Source organism: Camellia sinensis, chromosome 10, assembly GCF_055761805.1.
Source record: "Camellia sinensis isolate YWXY chromosome 10, ASM5576180v1, whole genome shotgun sequence".
Classification (NCBI taxonomy): domain Eukaryota; kingdom Viridiplantae; phylum Streptophyta; class Magnoliopsida; order Ericales; family Theaceae; genus Camellia; species Camellia sinensis.
Window position 1 is genome coordinate 55,004,447 of NC_138970.1, and position 23,758 is coordinate 55,028,204.

The 23,758-nt window shown below is 43.7% G+C and overlaps 1 protein-coding gene across 1 annotated transcript; it reads left to right on the forward strand.

Annotated features, from left to right (window-relative positions):
* The first annotated feature begins 9,104 nt into the window (after positions 1–9,104).
* On the forward strand, positions 9,105–13,443 carry LOC145801632 (uncharacterized). Its single transcript, XM_082893376.1, has 6 exons — positions 9,105–10,152; positions 10,600–11,265; positions 11,519–11,680; positions 11,768–12,334; positions 12,422–12,520; positions 12,981–13,443. Exons 4-6 carry the CDS (start codon positions 12,071–12,073, stop codon positions 13,275–13,277), a joined length of 660 nt encoding a protein of 219 aa, XP_082749502.1. The 5' UTR covers positions 9,105–10,152; positions 10,600–11,265; positions 11,519–11,680; positions 11,768–12,070; the 3' UTR covers positions 13,278–13,443.
* Positions 13,444–23,758: the final 10,315 nt, after the last annotated feature.

A 23,758-nucleotide genomic window follows, 5' to 3' on the forward strand; every position in this document is an offset into this window, starting at 1 on the left:
AAATAAAAAAAGGTGCCTATTTTTTGGAGAGAGTCGTAATCGTTTTCTAATTATAGTGAAATTTGCAATTTCTTTGACTCATTTTATTTTTTTATTTTTGGTTTACTATTTTGTGTTTTATCAATCCTTATTAGGAAAACCGATTTTCTAACATTGTCATATATATATATATATATATATACTAGTATTATACATGTGCTATGCACAGTATCACGTAAATAATTAAAAAATAATATTAATATGAAATATTTTTTTAAAATATTTTAATATGTAGACAAAAAAGAGATTTAAAATCAAATGATTTTTAATTATTTTTATAATAATTACAATTATTATTATTTTAGTCTTGCCATCAATGGTGTGCTCTACATATTAAAAACAAAATGTGTTATAACGTAATTAGTAAAAAATAAAGGCAAAAAAAAGAATAAATTATAAAAATTATACTTACAGTAAAACATAAACAAACTATGTCATTGAAATTTTGTAATTGTAGTTTATCTTATGTTAGAGTTCATCCGATAATATAACAAATCAAATGTGTTGCTAATTTTTACCCTTTATCTTCTTTATGAAGCTCAATAAAAATGGTTGACATTAAGATTAATTTACATAATGAAATAACAAAGAGAACAAAAGGAGTCCTTTTCTCGGTTATTCCAAATCTCCCTTCAAATATATCAATTATAGTTAAGTCAACCACTAAAAATCAAAATTAAAGTTCAAACTTAAAGCTTGGCCCATCTAGTACTTAGCCTACCTCAAAACTATTATTTTGGTCTGACTCCACCATTAAGCTTTTGTTTGGAATGAATTAATTTAGCCTAACTGTAGACGTCCCTGAACGCCCCAGGAGGGTGAGTCTCGTTCTGTTCATTTGGGGTCACTACAGCTCGGACTCTCAATTTTGTGTCACGGTTCTGAGTCTTGAACCAAAGAGTCCAAATCCGACAAATCGTTTTGAGAAACAGATTTTTTGAAAAGAAGTGCCAAACATGGACTGCTTTGCCAGATACAGAGTCGCCACCTAAATATTTTTTAATGGGGAAATTTAGGAAACCCTGACTCGGTGCCGAAGGCCACATGTCCGTCATCACCGGAGTTGTCTCGGCTCGGGAGCTAGGGTACGATTGGGGAAGGTCAGCTATGAGCACCCCCTCTCGCTCGATCCGAAGATCGACCTTTACTAACCGTGATATCCATTTTTGAAAATATTATGTGTTCTTAATCCAATTATTAGCCTAGAATTACTACGTTATGCGCGCAGCAAACAAGTATAGACTAGATTGCCTAATTTGGAAATAAGCATTGCATATCCGTTTGTTTTGAAAAGCGCTTTGGAATTTGCTACTCTCAAGTAGGCTAAAACACGGATTTCAACGAGTTTTTTCAACTCAAACAATCCAACCTTCACCCACAGGCATTCAAACAATTTAACACATAAGCATTTAGCCGCATGGCAAGCATACTGTCATGGTAACACTCACACGCATGCGGGATGCTAAAGCTAAAATACTTACATTGTACTCCGTGCCAAAACAATAAACTAGTTAGCAAACATGCATGTCCTAGTTCATTTTAAGAATGGCTAATGCATCGCATGCAAAAATGCAATCTAGACAGCCTCGGCTAACCCTAAACATGGCATGTGAAAATGCACAACTATCACATATTCAGTTTTGAATTTGAAGTACAAATGCAGTTAGCGTGATGTATTGAGCCTGATGCATGCAATACAAATGTATGAATGCACACATGCATAGCATAAGGTATGCTAATTTTAAAGATGCCCTAATACTAACCATCAAAGTGGGTAAGTAAAAGGGAAGAAAGAAGTGGGGATTGGAAGACATTCACACACTCACCCACACTTATTATAGATTTGCCCTCGCTCGGAGGGACCAAATAAATAATACAAATTAATTAACTACGCAAGCTAATTAAATATTACAAATTGCCTAATTAATTAACAAATTAAATAAGCTAAGAAAAGCAGTAAACCGCCTTGAGAGGAGGGCCAGATGCAGCGCGTGCTCGGGTCTCGCTCGGAAGCGCACCGCCATGCATAGGCTGCCTCTGTTTTCCTTCCTTCACTCCTCTGGAGGTTGTCAAAACCTCAGGACTGCTTCCTTGGACATCGGGGAGTGCCACCGGCTGAATAGAACTGCCACCGGCAGTGTGTTATGGCCATCGGCACAGAATGAAGCTGTCGGCAGAGAAGGGATTGCCGGTCGGCACTTGACACTGCCGGTCGGCAAAGTGTTCCTGCAGAATCTGCAATTGACAGCAACAGAGGGCAAGGCAAAGCATGGCAGCACAATTCAAAGCATATATGCACCATTCATGTCCCTTATCATGTTTGTGACTCAAAGGGGCATGTGTCTCGATTCTCGGACCACCAATCACGTATTTCCATGCATGATGGCCCAAAGAATCAAGTATGCAACTTTCATGTCAAATGAAATGCAAGCCAAACACACAAATCAAGGCCCAATTCCTATCACCAAGTCAAGGAACAAGGCATGCATGCAAGATACAATGCAACCTAGGCATGCAAGCTAAGGATGCAACATGGCATGGCAAGGCACTTATGCAAGCATACAAGCAAACATGAGGCAATCCTAATGAATGTAAAGATGGACTTATGCACGATTTAGGCAACTCTAAATAGGCCCAAAACAAGGGCCAAAGTGCTATAATATGAGGGACCAAATACATACACACATGCACATAATTGAGGGCCAACACTTAAGCACAAATGGGGCAACTCTCAAACACATTTGAAAGAAGGTAATCATGGACATATAGCATGCAACATAAGCATTAAAAATCATGTTAAAACATGGTGCCAAACCAAGCAATAAATCAAGCCAAGCATGCAACAAATGGCCTAAATGCTCAAAACAAACCAATGGAGTATTGAACTACACTTAGCAAGACCAAACATGGCATGAACTTAATGATTAAAAACAGAATTTTAGCACATAAAATAAAGCCCAAAAGACCACTTAGATGGCATCTAAATGTCTCAAATTCAAAGGCATGCACAAGTGCCAAGACATGGAGCATACTACACAAGCTTTCAAAGCATTAAAGATGCGTCCAAGGTAAACATATAGGCATGCAAATGGGACTGAAATGACATGGTAGATGGTTCCAAATTACCAAATCAATACAAAAATGTCATGCTATACATTCACATGCTTAAGGCCAACAAGCCAAAATGCAAAGGGGCTATATGATGCATGCCAAATCCGACCCAAACAATTATGGACAGACCTAAAACATGGCAAAACATGCACAAAAGCTTCACAAGACCAAGCCTAAAACATACTCTAACAAGGGCTAACAACCTAAGGCACACTGAGGCAATATCATGGCATTACATGGTAGGTATGCTAAGCATGCATGGTGTACCAAAACCAACAAAAATCAGAGGTATAATGTGACATATTAAGCACAAAAAACAGCCAAGGCATGGTCAACACACACTCTAACATGGTGCTCCCTCAAGAGGCCAAAAATGGTCCATTTGAAGGACAACAAGGAGAGGGGGTGGCCCTCTCCTTTTAGAGACTTCAAGGCACCATCTCCACCACTGAAATCCCTCAAGATTTCAATGGTGAAGAGGCCCAAACACCAAAGTCTCGAAACTAGAACAAAATAGCACAAAATGGGGCCTTTCTAGGCCTAAGAGGGGTCAAACACCCTCAAACTACAAAACCCCTTAATAAACAATCAAGAGGGCTAAAAAACAGAACTTTTTTGTGTTATACAATAAGCACGAAAATAGCTCTAAGATAGGTAGAAAATCAATGCAAAAATGGAGAATATAAAGTCAAAATTGTTACCCTTGGAGACTTCTTCAACAATGGTGCTCCAATGGCCCTCTTTGGCTTGAATCCAACACCAAAACACTAAAACCAGTCCTTTAGAACCTCAGTAGCTATAGGAAGGTGAAACACTATGTGTTTGTGTGCAATAGTAAGACACAAACACACTTTAACACACACAAGAGGGAAAAAAGAGAGAGATAATATGTATCAAACCCTAACCCTAGAACTCAAACCATGAAAATGGCTGTCTAAGCTCTCTAAAATATCTCAAGTGTCTACCCCTTGCAACAAGAGAGAGCCCCTCTCTTTATGGAACTTCTTGTCTTGTAAAGCTTACAAGACAAGCTTCATAAGAGGGAGATCCCTCCATACACGTGTATGGAGGGGAACAAAAAGCAAGACAGCTGTCTTAAAATATCTGCAAAAGCAGATGCACAGTAGTCGGCCGGCCAAAAATGCCATCTTGGCAAAAAAGAGTGCCGACCGGCACTAAACAGTGTTGACCGGTAATATACATTGCCGGTGGCAGCAAAAACCAGCCGGTGGCCTCTAGCCACTGCCGGTGGTGTGTGGGGATGCCTCACAAGGCATTCCCTGCCCTTCCAAGGAAAAATGCAAGTGTTTGGTGCAAAACCAGACACTAAACGGTCGAGTTCGGAGATCCTGAGGCAAGGCGCGCGAGCCGAGACCTCCGGGAACTCCAAACGAACACAAACATGGATAATCACCGAGTGTTCAAACGGTGACGTCCAAGTCTTGAGGACGGTCAAAAATGGGGTGTCTACAGTTGCCCCTCTTTGACAGAACTCGAAAGTCATAACAATGACGGGAGTGAATGTCAAAACCTAGAGACGACCCATTTTTGACAAGGCCGAAGACTCAGACAAACATGCAAGACAAACAAGATATGCGCCCGAAGGCAGGGGCAAAATGCAAGACAATGCACAGAGTCGGACATAACTTATGATCATGAAAAGAAAGCTGTAACGAAGCACACATGCGACAGTTTTAAGCTAGCATACACCGAACTACACTATCATGCAGAAAGGATGTAAGAGAATTATGCAATTCTCAATATGTCTCACTCGGAGGATACAATACCTGTGCGGCTCGTCTGGTTGCACCAGCCTCAAATGAACTGTATATACAATATCGTGCCTGAAAAGAAAACAAACTTAACAGGTACAATATTGTCAGCAACATGCATGACAATGCAAAAATGGATGCAAAATGATATGCAATATATACAAAACAATGTATAAACAATGCAAATGAAGATGCAATGTAATTAAAACAATGCAAGCTATATGCAAAGCAATTGAATCACGATCTAATCACGAGTGGTTCGAAACCACACCTATGTCAAATAGATTGATGGAGGTAACAAGTTTGTCTACCATAGAACGGTCAACTGAACTATGAGCATTGTAGACAGACACAAGAACAAGTATTTGGGGGGAATGACATAAGTGGGGAAACGACCCGCTGGAGAAAGGACAATGATCCTAATGCCAGATGCAAAAATTATACTACAATGTAATGAAAATGAATATGGCACGCGGGCCAAACCAAATCTTGCCTAGGCAGGGCATGTATGCATACAAGCCACGTCTAACATAGAACGGTCTACTGAACTATGCTTCGACACGAGAAGTATGGGCACATACCAGACCAAGCTCAACATGGAAAGGCGCAAGCCATAGATGGAAGGTGTGATGCAATGAATGCACACGATCTACAATGCAATGGATATGGCACGCGGGCCAAACCAAATCTTGCCTAGGAAAGGCATGTACGCATACGAGCCATGTCTAGCACAGAAAAGGTGCCGCAACCCTCAAACCAACATACCAGCGTGGAATAGGCGCATACACATGCAGAACTGTGCTTTAACGTGAAAAGTAAGGGCACATACCAGACCAAGCTCAACATGGAAAGGCGCAAGCCATAAATGGAAGGTGATGCAATGAATGCATGCAAACTACAATGCAATGGATATGGCACGCGGGCCAAACCAAATCTTGCCTAGGAAAGGCATGTACGCATACGAGCCATGTCTAACACAGAAAAGGTGCCGCAACCCTCAAACCAACATACCAGCGTGGAATAGGCGCGTACACATGCAGAACTGTGCTTTAACGTGAAAAGTAAGGGCACATACCAGACCAAGCTCAACATGGAAAGGCGTAAGCCATAAATGTAAGGTGATGCAATGAATGCATGCAAACTACAATGCAATGGATATGGCACGCGGGCCAAGCCAAATCTTGCCTAGGAAAGGCATGTACGCATATGAGCCATGTCTAACACAGAAAAGGTGCCGCAACCCTCAAACCAACATATCAGCGTGGAATAGGCGCGTACACATGCAGAACTGTGCTTTAACGTGAAAAGTAAGGGCACATACCAAACCAAGCTCAACATGGAAAGGCGCAAGCCATAGATGGAAGGTGATGCAATGAATGCATACAATCTACAATGCAGTATCTACAAATATGCAATGGAAATGGATGGATATTTACAAAATGCATGACAATGCAGTATGATGCGATCTACTGGGGAGAATGCAATGAATGCATGCAAGCTACAATGGAAATGCATGACAATGCACTATGATGCAATGGCTATGATTGCAACTTTCCCTATCTTACCAACAGGGCGATATACTAGGTTGGTTCAGTATCCAGAACTGAGGCGCCGACATGCTGCCTCAATCTATGGGGCTTCCATACAGATTTCAAGCCGAGGATACACCCCTGGGTATTTAAACTAGACTTTAGTCTCGGAACTCCCGAACCTTTGCGTTCTAGGCATAAGCCGTTTGAACTCTAGTTTCCACCGTCCCAGTTGGTCTTCTAGGACTCATCGCAAACATAGGCAGGTGGCTTTACCAGACCACCGAAAGTCGTTCGGGTACGACAAACACCAAAGGAATTGCACCTTCAGAGGATTTAAGGTCTCCTAGACCGGAATGCAAAATGTATGCATGACAATGCACCGAAGGTTTCGCACCTCCAAAGGATTTAAGGTCTCCTAGACTGTGTGTGTTTAAGGTCTCGCCAGACCGCCGTAGCAACATGCATGACAATGCAAGAATGAGGCACGCATGCCACATGGAATGTAAGCTGATACAATTGGACTTATATGCCACGAAAAACTGTGCACATCAATGCACTGGAGGTTTCGCACCTCCTAAGGATTTAAGGTCTCCTAGACCGTGCGTGTTTAAGGTCTCGCCAGACCGCGCGCGTTTAAGGTCTCGCCAGACCGCCTGCCAAACTGCATGACAATGCAAATGAAGCATGATGCAAGATGATACAAATGAGACACGCGTGCCTCATAAAATGCAAAATGATACAAGTGTGACACGTATGCCACACGGAATGCAAAATGAAACGAATGAGACACGCGTGCCTCATAAGATGCAAAACGATGCAAGTGCGACACGTATGCCATACGGAATGCAAAATGAAACGAATGAGACACGCGTGCCTCATGAGATGCAAAATGATACAAGTGTGACACGTATGCCACACGGAATGCAAAATGAAACGAATGAGACACGCGTGCCTCATAAGATGCAAAATGATACAAGTGCGACATGTATGCCACACGGAATGCAAAATGAAACGAATGAGACACACGTGCCTCATAAGATGCAAAATGATGCAAGTGTGACACGTATGCCACACAGAATGCAAAATGAAAATGAATAAGACACGCGTGCCTCATAAGATGCAAAATGATGCAAGTGTGACACGTATGCCACACGGAATGCAAAATGAAAATGAATGAGACACGCGTGCCTCATATGATGCAAAATGATGCAAGTGTGACACGTATGCCACACGGAATGCAAAATGAAACGAATGAGACACACGTGCCTCATAAGATGCAAAATGATGCAAGTGTGACACGTATGCCACACGGAATGCAAAATGAAACAAATGAGACACGCGTGCCTCATAAGATGCAAAAATGATACGAGTGTGACACGCGTGCCACACGGAATGCAAAATGAAACAAATGAGACACGCGTGCCTCATAAGATGCAAAAATGATACGAGTGTGACACGCGTGCCACACGGAATGCAAAATTTTGAAAATTGGACTTATACGCTACTCGAAGCCGGTTTGTATTCAAAACAATGCAATGTACTAACAAGTACGAGTGAGGTGCGCAAGATAGCGCGAGAGGATGCATGCAAGATGCAAGTAAGGTGCACAAAACAGTGCGAAGCAGTGCGCAAAATAGCGCGAGTGATTTTGAAATGCACAAGACAGTGCGATGCGCTAAACAACGCGATTGATTTGCGATGCACAAAACAGTGCGATGCGCTAAACAGCGCGATTGAAATGCAATGCACAAAACAGTGCGATGCGGTGCGCAAAATAGCGCGATTGAAATGCAATGCACAAAACAGTGCGATGCGGTGCGCAAAATAGCGCGATTGAAACATAATGCACAAAACAGTGCGATGCGCTAAACAGCGCGAGTGAAATACAATGCACAAAACAGTGCGATGCGCTAAACAGCGCGATTGATTTGAAATGCACAAGACAGTGCGATGCGCTAAACAGCGCGAGTGATTTGAAATGCACAAAACAGTGCGATGCGCTAAACAGCGCGTTTGAAATGCAATGCACAAAATAGTGTGATGCGCTAAACAGCGCGAGTGATTTGAAATGCACAAGACAGTGCGATGCGCTAAACAGCGCGAGTGATTTGAAATGCACAAGACAGTGCGATGCGCTAAACAGCGCGAGTGATTTGAAATGCACAAAACAGTGCGATGCGGTGCGCAAAATAGCGCGAGTGATTTTGAAATGCACAAAACAGTGCAATGCGCTAAACAGCGCGAGTGATTTGAAATGCACAAAACAGTACGATGCGGTGCGAAGTGTAAATGCACAAGATAGTGCGAGTGAATGCATGTTCTATGCAAACGAGGCGCACAGGCCGATGAAAATGACACAAAACGAAACATGCATGCCCCACAGGATGCCAAATGATATAAATGAGACACGCATGCCTCACATGATGCAAAATGATGCTCAGTGCGACACGAATGCCACACGGAATGTAAAACGATGCTAAGTGTGATACGCATGCCACACGAAATGTAAAATGATGCCAAGTGTGACACGCGTGCCACACGGAATGTAAATGGACTTAAATGCGCAACAACGCACGTGTTTCAGAATGCATGACAATGCATGGAATAAAAATGCAATGACAATGCATGAGAGATGTGCATGACAATGCAAGGGGTGCGTGTTACAACGCATGTAGTATGTGCATAACAATGCGAATGTGAGGCTCATGACAGCGCGATGTAATGCACCGAAGTAGTGCGATGAACGCGTGCAACGCACATGGGGCAACTTCTGAATTTAAAAGGATACAAAAAGGATACACCTTGCACGAATTCGAGCGCCACGTGTAGAAGACACGACCCGAGGTCACAACGGAGGCCGGTTGAGCATCGGAGATGCACTTTCTTGCACTTTCTTGAGCTATGAAGACCAGAAACTTCTCATATGGCCTAAACAAGGCTGTGGGAACACCACCGGCCGGGAGGGGAGGCCACCGGCTGTCCACCGGCTGCAGAATAAATTCATCGGCACAATATTATACCGGCCGGCACAAAACATTGCCGACCGGCAAAAAGTTGCTGAGTCGGGGCAGTTTCGAGATTTCACTTCGGGTGTTTTAAAATAGGGCTTCCAAACCCTATTTTTCATTTCCTCCACCGCCGAAAACCCAAACCCTCTCTCTCTAGAGTGTTTTTCTCTTCTCTTTCGCCCGTTTCTTCGCGTTCTACGCTCGTTTCGTCGTCGGATTCGCGATTTCCTTCCCGTTTCGGACATTTTCAACCGAACAAAACTTTGTTTCGGTGCCTCGTTTGGCGTTCCCGCCTTTTTGGGGTTTGTTCCCCTTGCTTTTCTCTTCATTTCCATGCCTTTTCACATCCCGGCCTTCTCGGCCATTTTCGACCTTCTCGGGAGTTGACCTTTCGGTTGACTCTTCGTATTCTAGTCCGGTTTTCCTTCCTCCGGCTATTTTCTCATCATTCTCGACATGGCGGACGACATTCCACGCGGTGGGACTCCTCCGGACCACGAGATGGATCCCGAGGTCGAGGTCGAGCTCTTGCCCTTGCGCGAGCGCCCGTTCGACTGGGCGACCTACTGGTCGGCGATCCATGTTCTGCCCCCCGACGGACTCCACCAGTTTCGGAGCTTCGAGAGGCACGTGCCACCTGAGCTATTGCTGCGCGAGCCTACCTCCCACCTGTCCTTCGGCACTTCTGAGGTAACTCTTTTTCCTCTATTTTACTTTCTGCAATGTAGGATACAAAACTGTCAACTGCTAGTTGTACTCTTTAATTGCTTTAGCCCAGATACCCTGTATACTGTAGTTGATTGCAAATGCACTTGCAACTGATTATCTGTTTGAGACTGACACATGCACACACACTGCACTGGCCCTGAATCACCCAAACACACGGCGCACACTGTATACACACTGCATACACACCGATACCCGATAGCTGTTCGAACCTGTCAAACTTGCACTCATGCTATATCTGTTCTGAACTACCCAAGCACGCTGACTCATCACACGTTTGTAGTTCACTGTAGGCGTACCGGCACCCGGTAGTTGTTTAAATCTGTTAAACCTGCACGCATGCTACATCTGTATGCTTCTTAAAACTGTATTTTGAATGTTGTCTTGCCATTTGTTGTTTTTTGTTTACAGGAGGGTTCCCATACCATCCGCGGGTATGGGAACACTGGCGCTCGGGAGTGGTACGACGAGCTCCCTGACGCGGTCCGTCGCATAGTGGACCGGGCGGGCTTCGGCGCCTTCTGCCGAGGGCTCTCGCGACTCACTACTTGCAGACCTCTACTTGCCGCTCTGGCGGAGAGGTGGTGGGACACCACCGATTCATTTCACTTCTCCACAGCAGGGGACATGACGATGACCCCTTACGACTTCTCGATGCTCACAGGCATCGGGGTAGGGGGTGATCCGATCCCCTTTGATATTGATATGGATGAGTGGACCGCCGCTCAGGTCCATCTGCTGGGGGAGGCGCCACCTCTTGCTCGTCCAGGCTTTGTGCGGTACTCCTAGTTCGAGGTACAGTTTAGGGTCCAGCCTACTCTCGGTGATGCAGATCCGATGACCCCGGAGGCCGAGGAGAGGTATGCCCGTGGCTTCCTCATGTTTTTATTTGGGACGACCATCTTCGCCGACCGGGCGAACACCGTGCCTCTCTGCCTTCTCAGCGCACTGGTGGACGTCCGGGACATTTTGCACTACGACTGGGGTGGCGCCGCTCTGGCCACCCTCTACGGGTACATGAGCTCAGCTTCCCGCGGCAGCGGCCAGTTGCTCGGAGGCCATTGGCGGGCTTGGGAGGTACATTTCTTCTCCGCTTTTCATTTCTGCTTTTCTATTTTTTCTGTACTCTGTACACTGCACACACTGTAGTCTGCTTTATACTTGTTGTATACTGTACACACGGCACACACATACATTCTGCTTTACACTGACTGTACACTGCTCACACTGTACACTGTACACAATACACTGCACCATACGCGGCTTTGTCATTTCTGCTTTATTTTGTATTCTGCTTTATCTGATAAATGCACTGGTATTTACCTTACAGTTGTGGGTTTACGCCTACTTTCCTAGGCTCGTTCCCGTACCAGTCACAGAGACTCCTCTAGTCGTTCCTTTTTCACGTCGTTTTGACGGGAGATGCACCCGGCGGCCACGAGAGACATTCAGCTTTTTCCGCCGATACTTCGATACCATTACCCCCGCCGAGGTATGTTTTGCTTGCAGCTTATTTAAGCTTCGCCTTTCCACTGCATATTTCAAAAACAGTAGATAACAAACTGTGTTGCATTTTCAGATCACCTGGCAGCCGTGGGCTCCGTTGCCAGCGGCGACGCGGGATCGGTTTGCCGGTGCCGATGAGACCTCACGTTTTCGGATCTTGCTGGAGGGCCCGGTCTATCGGGTTTGGTACCTAGGGGAGCGTTTCCTACGCCAAACCCTAGGGTTACTTGAGCAGATAGTCCCGGTTCACCCTCCTGCGGATATGAGGGAGATCGAGGGGCTCACTACCGAGCAGATGGACGATTTCACTATTGGCTGGGAGGAGGCCCGTTTCAGAGGCACTGGCGACTACTGAGAGTACGTGCAGACGTACCTGATGCGACCTCTGAGCGGCGGCCGTCGAGCGGAGGGGGCCAGGCCTGCGGCGCCAGTGGCTGAGGCAGGAGTAGGAGCTGGAGCGGGAGCTTCGAGGAGGGCCCGAGTCCGTGGTAGGGGCGGAGCTCAGGGAAGACGGGGGGCTGGTTGGCCCGCCCTGCCTGCTGTACTGACTTTCCGGGGGCAGGGTGGGGCGACCTATCAGATCCCCTTCGCCCCTCCGCCAGCTGATCACGAGTTCGTCGGTGTCCCCGACTTGCCTCCGGTATGTATTACTGCACTTTTGTATAGTCATTTCAGTTTAGTCTATTTGATATTCCACAGAATACTGATGCATCTAATACTTTTGCAGGCTTCTTCTGCATACACCCGACAGTTATTGGAGATGAATGCCTCCATGATGGGGATGCTCCAGCGGACCTTTGATCTCCTGGCCCTCTACAGCATTCTGGTATGTTCTCCTGACACTGGCCTCAAACCATTCATATACTGCTTCACGTAATCTGATGCATGGCACAACACCTGATACACTGATCTCACAGCATCTGACACACTGCATACACTGCATTCTGCACTGTACCCTGCACTGGTAAACTACTCACGGCATTCATACACTGTACTCTGCATTCTGCCCTGTTAAACTGCCCACGGCATCCACACACGGTACTCATACACTGCATTCTGCACCGTTAAACTGTCCACAGTATACACACACTGTACTCATACAGTGCATTCTGCACTGTTAAACTGTTCACGGCATTCACACACTGTACTCATACACTGCATTCTGCACCGTACTCTGCGCTGGTAAACTACTCACGGCATTCATACACTGTACTCATACACTGCATTCTGCACTGATAAACTGTTCATGGCATACTGATGCATTTCCCTTTTGTGTACTTTTTCAGCCTCCTTTCCAGATTCCTATGGCAGGAGGTGCTCCAGCTGGACCTTCCGTCCCTGCCCGAGGGAGAGATGAGGAGGGCCGAGTATTCCCCCGCTCCAAGGCGGGGCGCGCTCATGTCGGGAGCAGCTCGCGAGCTCCAGTCCCAGATGATGATGATGACGAGGAGTCAGAGGCGGAGGCAGAGGCGGAGTCCGAGTCATCGGAGGAGGAGACCGGAGGCGGTTCTAGCTCGGGCTCTAACGACGATGCTGATGATGCTCCTGGACCCTCGTCCAGGAAGAGGACCAGGACAGACTGATGGCCCCTGGAGTCGCTGGACATAGATTTTCGTTGTTTTTCTTTTCTTTCTTGTACTTTTCCTTTTTGATAGTCAGGATACTTGGTACTGCCGCAGGCAGATTTTGTTTTCCTCAAAACTTTGTACTTGAAAAAGATTATGAAATGAACAGATTTTTGCTTAAAAAGTGTTACATTTACATATCTCATGTATTGCATCGCATTCCATCATGTTACACCTCAATGTAAATGAAATTGATTGGTTATCTGAAAATTGAACACTTGCACTGTAATAATCAGATAATTAAACAGCCAACAGCAAAATAACCCAAGCAACCCACTGCCTGATTCTTGGACACATAGCCCTTACTCTGTTGGGGATTAATCTGCATACAGCCCATAACACAGCATTTGGTTCATTCTGCACACAGCAAACTTTAAACAAAATAGCCCAATCTGACAAGACGGAGCTCAAAGACAGAACCGGTTGGAGTTGAAGCATGCTCCAATGTAGAGAATGGCACAGCATTCTGGGTATAAACAATTCTGAAATTGAATGAGGGTTTTTCAAACCGGGGTATCGAGCCTACAACTGAACACAGCGGGAAGGACTCAAACAAAAAGGGTACACGTCCCAAACACAACGAGACACGCTCGGAGAAGACCTAAAACACAGGTTGAGGTAAACAAAATAAAAGACAGGACACACAAATGCGTCAACGAAAACGAGGGACCTCAGATCACGAGGAGCCAGTTTCTCTGGGTATTGTTTCCCACCCTTTCTGATTTGTGATTCTCACATCACTCTGGCACTCAAGCTCGGTTTTTTTCTCTCAAAACCCTTTTCCTCACTTTTCTCTCAACTTACACCTCTCTATTCTTTATTCTCTCATTTTTCATCCCTCCCCAGGGTGATTAATGGATAAATAGAAAGGTGTGGGTTCATGCTCAACACCGTTAGCTCACGGCTGTTTCTTCTGGCGGGTAGAGCGCTCTTCTGGCAAGTACGTCGATGACGGGGGAAAGACAGAACGCCTGACTCAACTGTGCCCCTAGTTCATCATTTTAACCATTCTTTGTTTTTGCTTTCTACTAAAACAGTTTTGATCAAAACGAGAGTCGGATTAACGTACTTGTTCGATTTTTGATTTGAAAACCATGCAAGTCGAGTTGCAAGCACTGAAAATTTTCCTTTTTAGGTCCAAGACAATGGTCCAGTTTTGGAAAATGAAATAGTTTTCGAGAAAATAGTCAACTTCAGTAAAAATTTTCAAAAACTATTTTTCAAACAGTCAATGCTCAACGGGCATGGAACTTACTCTTTGAGATGCGCAACCTCGGATCGGAGGCAATGGAAAATTGCCCCTGGTTTGAAGGAGGTGTGGGAGGCAACGGAAAGTTGCCCCTGGTTTGAACGGTGTCTCGTGGCAACGGAAAGTTGCCCCTTGTTTGGATGGTGCCGCAGCAGTCCGCAAACAGTCTTCATTGGCGGTGGTCGAGCTCTTGGACACAGCGATGACGAAGACGGTCACAACAAATATATGGACACAGTCGCCTTGGAAGGTGTTGGCGACTAGACTTTGGGATGAAATCGAAACCATTGCATGGACTGAGACGCTATGACAGCGTTGGGGGCTGGACTTCATGATGAAGTTGCCTACGTATCCCAAACATCGGAATCAAGCCTCACGTAGTTCCGGTTAAGGTACACTCGGGTATTTTAACCTTCACTTTTCAGGCTCTAATTTTTGCCAAGGTGCTCGATGCGGGTTTTCGACCTTGCGAGCTTCTTTTAATTTTCTTTTTTTTTTTCACTTCTTTTTTTTTTTGCATTTTTATTTTCTTTTCTTTTTCTTTTCTTCTTGCATTTTTTTACTTTTTTTGTATTTTTCTCTTGCTCCAACTTTTGCCTGGGCCGCCCTTCCGGGTTTTCGGCCCAGCGATCCTCTCAAAGGGTAAAAGTGCAACAAGTCCATGCCAAATGGTTTTTGAAGTTGAAGCCTCTCTGTGTCTAGGAGAACGGCTGTTGCACTGATTTGCAGAAGAATCCATCATGGTTGCTCTACGAGCTTCTTCTAGTGAGATCTACTCGTTTTGATTCGGCTTTGATGCCTCCTGCTCGAGGGCTGCTTCTGATCTGGCCATGCGGGCCTTACATGACGTTTGATCGTTGAACTTTCTGAACGTTGTGAACGGGTTCAAAGTTGGAAAACGAACGGGTTGAATCTTGAGGCTGAGAGCGATCCTAGGCTGCGCAATCTCAAGAGCGATTCCACACAAGTCTTCACAGGGCCGCGTAAAACATTTGTTTTTGAAAGTTTTTAAGAAAGCGACAAATCGCTCGCGCCGAAGATAGTGTGGAACCAATCTGGATCAAGCCAGGATCCTTCTCAGTACTCACGCCAACAAGCATGATTTCATTCATTAAAAGGCTTAGCACGCCTCTCTTTCTCTCAAAATGATCAAAATTTTGCAAAACCCGAGGAATTCCTTCCTCTTCGTTTTCATCACCGCAGTGTTCAAAAGGTTTTTTTTCTTTTTTGAAAAACTTAGGTTAATGCAATGAGTTTGGCGCACAGGAGAGCAGGCGAGACGTACTGTTAGCCCAATCAAATTCTCTGGCACTTATGTTGAAAGCAAGCATGAAAGTGAGATAGCAACAGCTGTTTCATTCAGATTTGTTGGTGTAACTGGCCCCTCGGCAGAAACAGACTAAAAAACAAAACAGGTAATTACAAGACAAAACGGTGTTCGAGGCAACAACCCCAGAATCACCTGGTATTCTATACAAAGGGGACTGACTCGTTACAACAAGACAGACCCTTAAGAAAAAAAGACTGACTCAAGACAAAGAGACAGACTCAAAACAAAAGACTGACTCGATACCCAAGCCAGGATTTACAAAGTTAGCGTTCACAGCCACTCAAAAATGCGTGCCAGACGCTACATTCAAAATACATCCAGATGCCGCCCGCAGGTGGTTTACTTTCTGATTACATACTTGCAGTATCCTCAAAGTCCAATAGCTCGGTGGTAACAGACTTCGCTGAGGTGGGTGGGAGGATAACCTCATTGTCAATCAAATCTTGCACCTCATGACGGAGGCGGAAGCAATTGTCGGTCGCATGGCCCGTCTGCTGGTGGTACGCGCAGTACTGAGCAGCATCATGCGTAGCAGGGAGATTCTTCGGGAGAGGCCGAGGCTCCAAGGGTTTAAGGTGCCCTCTCTCGGCAAGGATCTGAAGTGCCTTGGACAAAGGCATGTAGAGAGCATGAAAAGTCCTGCGCCCCCGAGGCAGGTACTTTGGAGTCTGAGCGCTCTTACTAGCCGCACAAGCGAAAGGGTCGGCAGGCGCCACTTTAGCTTTCTGATCTTTCCTGGGTGCAGGGACGGGAATAGGAGGAACTGTCTTGGCATGACGGGGCCTATCCTAATTTTCTGACTGGCTTGAACTACCCTCAGGTGGAGTGGGGAAAGCATCCTCCACAGTCTTTGCCACAACTGCGGATATCTGTTGCTTGTTCATCCCCCCGGCTTTCAAAGCCTCGACTGCCCACAGCAGTTGTTCAATGGGATCGGCATCTGCCTTCGTTTTATCTTTTCCTCTGACCTCAGCCTGATCGGGGGTTTGAGTTGATGTTGATATGTCATTGCCATAGCTGGAGGCCATCTCCGGTTGGCTAAGTTCAATCACAATTCGCCCGAACAGCGGGGGCTCCTGGGGTACAAAGCTCCCGGCATACGGTGCGGCTGGAGGTGAAGCTGACATTCCATAGGCGAGATCCGCCACAGACCTCTGGAGATCACCTATCATCCCCATCAGTTCAAATGTAGTAGGCTCGCGAGCCTGATATAGCTGGGGGGCCCAGACCGGGTGCATAACAGGCGACCTGGGTGGATGTGACACATCAGTGTTGGCCTCACTTTGTAGAGTGATCCCTTGCTCCAATGCGGCCGTCATAACTACGATCTCTTCTGAATTCTGCGTCATCATAAGCCCTGCCTCGGCAAGGGGGAGCACTAGCTATTCTGTACCAGCTCTGGACGCTCTGAACTGAAAGGAGAAACAAACAGCATTTCAGCCCAAACAGATCAAACACGGGTGTAGCTGAACAACTGTACTCTACTGCTGATCACTGTTCGCAGAAATCACTGTTCTCGAAAACTGAACCCTGATACCCGCAGATAACTGATTCTCATAACTGACACTGATACTGGTGTCCTCAGATCTGATACTCAAACTTGCAAACTGATATATACTTTCCCTGTAGAAATACATTCTAAAAGCACATAGCAAGTAAAGAGAGCCAAAACACCCCTATGTTGGGGTAGGGTTTCCATGTCCTATTTTGTCAGGAACTAGGGTTCCACTATGCACGCAGCAGTTTTCAAACAACCTAACATCGGGTAAGCAACCTGTCCTAACTTGGAATGGTCACTACGGATCCGAATATGCACTAGGTCGAATGGTCGAAAAGGGTGCCCCGGTAAACCGGGGTTTGTGTTCCCATGCTGTCAGAGCCCATAGCCGGTCAGCCTTATGGTCATGCCTTGACAAGACAAGCCTCCGGCAAACCGTTCAGGAATGGCAGATGGCAAACACTGTGTTCCTAGGCGCACCAATGCACATGCAATGCAAAGAGACACATAAGTGTAATCAAAACAGGATATCACGAGTTCGAGTCAAGCTCTCTAAACTTCCCAGCAGAGTCGCCAGAAACTGTAGACGTCCTCGAACGCCCCGGGAGGGTGAGTCCCGTTCTATTCATTTGGGGTCACTACAGCTCGGACTCTCAATTTTGTGTCACGGTTCTGAGTCTTGAACCAAAGAGTCCAAATCCGGCAAATCGTTTTGAGAAACAGATTTTTTGAAAAGAAGTGCCAAACATGGACTGCTTTGCCAGATACAGAGTCGCCGCCTAAATATTTTTTAATGGGGAAATTTAGGAAACCCTGACTCGGTGCCGAAGGCCACATGTCCGTCATCACCGGAGTTGTCTCGGCTCGGGAGCTAGGGTACGATTGGGGAAGGTCAGCTATGAGCACCCCTTCTCGCCCGATCCGAAGATCGGCCTCTACTAACCGTGATATCCGTTTTTGAAAATATTATGTGTTCTTATTCCAATTATTAGCCTAGAATTACTACGTTATGCGCGCAGCAAACAAGTATAGACTAGATTGCCTAATTTGGAAATAAGCATTGCATATCCGTTTGTTTTGAAAAGCGCTTTGGAATTTGCTACTCTTAAGTAGGCTAAAACACGAATTTCAACGAGTTTTTCCAACTCAAACAATCCAACCTTCACCCACAGGCATTCAAACAATTTAACACATAAGTATTTAGCCGCATGGCAAGCATACTGTCATGGTAACACTCACACGCATGCGAGATGCTAAAGCTAAAATACTTGCATTGTACTCCGTGCCAAAACAATAAACTAGTTAGCAAACATGCATGTCCTAGTTCATTTTAAGAATGGCTAATGCATCGCATGCAAAAATGCAATCTAGACAGGCTCGGCTAACCCTAAACATGGCATGTGAAAATGCACAACTATCACATATTTAGTTTTGAATTTGAAGTACAAATGCAGTTAGCGTGATGTATTGAGCCTAATGCATGCAATACAAATGCATGAATGCACGCATGCATAGCATAAGGTATGCTAATTTTAAAGATGCCCTAATACTAACCATCAAAGCGGGTAAGTAAAAGGGAAGAAAGAAGTGGGGATTGGAAGACATTCACACACTCACCCACACTTATTACAGATTTTCCCTCGCTCGGAGGGACCAAATAAATAATACAAATTAATTAACTACGCAAGCTAATTAAATATTACAAATTGTCTAATTAATTAAAAAATTAAATAAGCTAAGAAAAGCAGTAAACCGCCTCGGGAGGAGGGCCAGATGCAGCGCGTGCTCGGGTCTCACTCGGAAGCGCACCGCCATGCATAGGCTGCCTCTGTTTTCCTTCCTTCACTCCTCTGGAGGTTGTCAAAACCTCAGGACTGCTTCCTTGGACATCGGGGAGTGCCACCGGCTGAATGGAACTGCCACCGGTAGTGTGTTATGGCCATCGGCACAGAATGAAGCTGTCGGCAGAGAAGGGATTGCCGGTCGGCACTTGACACTGCCGGTCGGCAAAGTGTTCCTGCAGAATCTGCAATTGACAGCAACAGAGGGCAAGGCAAAGCATGGCAGCACAATTCAAAGCATATATGCACCATTCATGTCCCTTATCATGTTTGTGACTCAAAGGGGCATGTGTCTCGATTCTCGGACCACCAATCACGCATTTCCATGCATAATGGCCCAAAGAATCAAGTATGCAACTTTCATGTCAAATGAAATGCAAGCCAAACACACAAATCAAGGCCCAATTCCTATCACCAAGTCAAGGAACAAGGCATGCATGCAAGATGCAATGCAACCTGGGCATGCAAGCTAAGGATGCAACATGGCATGGCAAGGCACTTATGCAAGCATACAAGCAAACATGAGGCAATCCAATGGATGAAAAAATGGACTTATGCACGATTTAGGCAACTCTAAATAGGCCCAAAACAAGGGCCAAAGTGTTATAATATGAGGGACCAAATACATACACACATGCACATAATTGAGGGCCAACACTTAAGCACAAATGGGGCAACTCTCAAACACATTTGAAAGAAGGTAATCATGGACATATAGCATGCAACATAAGCATTAAAAATCATGTTAAAACACGGTGCCAAACCAAGCAATAAATCAAGCCAAGCATGCAACAAATGGCCTAAATGCTCAAAACAAACCAATGGAGTATTGAACTACACTTAGCAAGACCAAACATGGCATGAACTTAATGACTAAAAACAGAATTTTAGCACATAAAATAAAGCCCAAAAGACCACTTAGATGGCATCTAAATGTCTCAAATTCAAAGGCATGCACAAGTGCCAAGACATGGAGCATACTACACAAGCTTTCAAAGCATTAAAGATGCGTCCAAGGTAAACATATAGGCATGCAAATGGGACTGAAATGACATGGTAGATGGTTCCAAATTACCAAATTAATACAAAAATGTCATGCTATACATTCACATGCTTAAGGCCAACAAGCCAAAATGCAAAGGGGCTATATGATGCATGCCAAATCCGACCCAAACAACTATGGACAGACCTAAAACATGGCAAAACATGCACAAAAGCTTCACAAGACCAAGCCTAAAACATACTCTAACAAGGGCTAACAACCTAAGGCACATTGAGGCAATATCATGGCATTACATGGTAGGTATGCTAAGCATGTATGGTGTACCAAAACCAACAAAAATCAGAGGTATAATGTGACATATTAAGCACAAAAAACAGCCAAGGCATGGTCAACACACACTCTAACATGGTGCTCCCTCAAGAGGCCAAAAATGGTCCATTTTAAGGACAACAAGGAGAGGGGGTGGCCCTCTCCTTTTAGAGACTTCAAGGCACCATCTCCACCACTGAAATCCCTCAAGATTTCAGTGGTGAAGAGGCCCAAACACCAAAGTCTCGAAACTAGCACAAAATAGCACAAAATGGGGCCTTTCAGGGCCTAAGAGGGGTCAAACACCCTCAAACTACAAAACACCCTTAATAAACAATCAAGAGGGCTAAAAAACAGAACTTTTTTGTGTTATACAATAAGCACGAAAACAGCTCTAAGATTGGTAGAAAATCAATGCAAAAATGGAGAATATAAAGTCAAAATTGTTACCCTTGGAGACTTCTTCAACAATGGTGCTCTAATGGCCCTCTTTGGCTTGAATCCAACACCAAAACACTAAAACCAATCCTTTAGAACCTCAGTAGCTATAGGAAGGTGAAACACTATGTGTTTGTGTGCAATAGTAAGACACAAACACACTTTAACACACACAAGAGGGAAAAAAGAGAGATAATATGTATCAAACCCTAACCCTAGAACTCAAACCATGAAAATGGCTGTCTAAGCTCTCTAAAATATCTCAAGTGTCTACCCCTTGCAACAAGAGAGAGCCCCTCTCTTTATGGAACTTCTTGTCTTGTAAAGCTTACAAGACAAGCTTCATAAGAGGGAGATCCCTCCATACACGTGTATGGAGGGGAGCAAAAAGCAAGACAGCTGTCTTAAAATACCTGCAAAAGCAGATGCACAGTAGTCGGCCGGCCAAAAATGCCATCTTGGCAAAAAAGAGTGCCGACCGGCACTAAACAGTGCTGACCGGCAACAAATAGTGCCGGCCGGCAATATACATTGCCGGTGGCAGCAAAAACCAGCCGATGGCCTCTAGCCACTGCCGGTGGTGTGTGGGGATGCCTCACAAGGCATTCCCTGCCCTTCCAAGGAAAAATGCAAGTGTTTGGTGCAAAACCAGACACTAAATGGTCGAGTTTGGAGATCCTGAGGCAAGGCGCGCGAGCCGAGACCTCCGGGAACTCCAAACGAACACAAACATGGATAATCACCGAGTGTTCAAACGGTGACGTCCAAGTCTTGAGGACGGTCAAAAATGGGGTGTTTACACTGACTTTTTGTCCATTTTAACTTGATTAAAAAAATTATGTTTAGGATAAATTTTGGCTTTTTTATAATTGATTTAATAGTTGTAAGAGAAAAAGTAAAATCATTATAATTTAAATATGACATTTTGTCTTATGAACTAAATTAACATGTTTTGTCTTTATTGACTAATCTAACCAAAATGGCTCAAGCCAAAGTCTAAGACCAATATTTTGTTAATTTTAAAATTAATATATATATATATATATATATATATAAATATTTAATTTTCATATTAGAAAAATTAATTACACCAATACTTATTCAACTATTTAGGAATATTAACTTATTCCTTAAGTTAATTTTTCTTGATCTAGACCCACAAAAACAATTCTTATTATTTGAAGTATATGCCACTATTAAAATTAATCTATTAAATAAATAAATAAAACATATTTATATATAAAATAATGTAAATGAACGCCCAAAACTTTAGTTTAACTATTTTAGTGTTTGAGGACTAATCTATTGATAAAAACTTGAGTCTGGACTTGATTTTATTTTTATTTTTTTGACTTAATTTTTTAGATTGTACAAGTTATTTGACCACATTTAATATTGAGGATGAAGTCCATTAAGATTTACCTTTAGGATAGCTTTTACACTGCATATTTTGATATCGAAATTTGATACTATGTATTGTAGCACCTTAGATTATTCAATGAGCCTCACATGACATATATAATTATTGTTTTTAAGACGTTACATCAGATACTACCAAATACGATATTACTAAATTTCATATTTTATTTTTTAAATATTTCAAAATTTCAAATGAGATGTAGCTTAGTTATGAATAAAATTTTATTTTGGATTTTCCATTTAAAAGATTTTCAAATTAGATATATAGCTAGATGTGCCAATAGTTTTATGCCAAATATATTTCTTAGTTTTTAAAAATTAAAACAAAAAAAAATTAATGTAAAATTTGAACCCAAAAAATATATATAACTCTGCATAATAAAATTTGAAAATTAACATTAATGGGTCATGATTAGTATACATTATATGGATTCATGTTTACTATTATACCATAAATAAACTATATTTGGTGTAGTATTCTATTATTATTATTATTTAAAATTCTAATTTATTTGTCATATCAATATTATAAATGAACTATACATCAATGTTGTGAAACCCGGACCGGATCGGCCAGTCTAACCGGTTGGACCGGGTCTTGTTCCGGTCCGGTCAACCCCTTGGACTGTTGATTTTTTCTTTTTTAATTTAATTTTCTTTCTTTCTTATATATATTTATATTTTAAAATTTTGACTAAAAATTCTTACTTTAAGAGTCTCACTACAAGAATTAGCACTTTTGGCAACAAAAAAATTGGTCGCTAAAAGTCTATTTTTGGTCGGTAAAAGTTATCCGCGACCAATTTTTTTGGTCGCTACTTTGGTCGCCAATTGAGGGTCGGCAAAAGTAATTCGCAACCAAAATTTTGGTTGGTCGGCAAAAGTTGGATTTGCCGACTAAATTTTTGGTCGCTAAATATTTAATTACCGCGACTAATTCATTTTGTCGCTAAAACACTTTGGTCGCGAAAAGTAATATTTTCTCGACCAAATATCTTAGTCGCTAATTGACACATTTCGCGACCAAAAAGTTTGGTCGCCAATTATCACATTCAACGACTAAAAAGTTTGGTCGCCAATTGTGACATTCCACGACCAAAAAATTTGGTCGCCATTTGTTACTTTTTGCGACCAAAACTTTTGGTCGGCAAAAGTGAGTTCCACAACCAAGAGCTGTTTTGGTCGGCAATAGATGTATTTTTTGCGACTAAAACTCTTGGTCGGCAATTGTCATTTTTTGCAAAAAAAAATTATTTTGGATGTCGCGACTAATAAATTGGTTGCCAAAGTAGAAAAACAATACACCTGTAATTCCTAATAATTCATTCAATCCATAATAAACCTATAATTTT

What these genes read in the sequence shown, in the direction of transcription:
- LOC145801632 (XM_082893376.1), top strand. Translation starts at nt 12,071, where the DNA reads ATGCGACCTCTGAGCGGCGGCCGTCGAGCGGAGGGGGCCAGGCCTGCG. An exon ending in GTGTCCCCGACTTGCCTCCG is followed by an intron (nt 12,335 to 12,421) that starts GTATGTATTACT and finishes ATACTTTTGCAG; the next exon opens with GCTTCTTCTGCATACACCCG. An exon ending in TGGCCCTCTACAGCATTCTG is followed by an intron (nt 12,521 to 12,980) that starts GTATGTTCTCCT and finishes GTACTTTTTCAG; the next exon opens with CCTCCTTTCCAGATTCCTAT.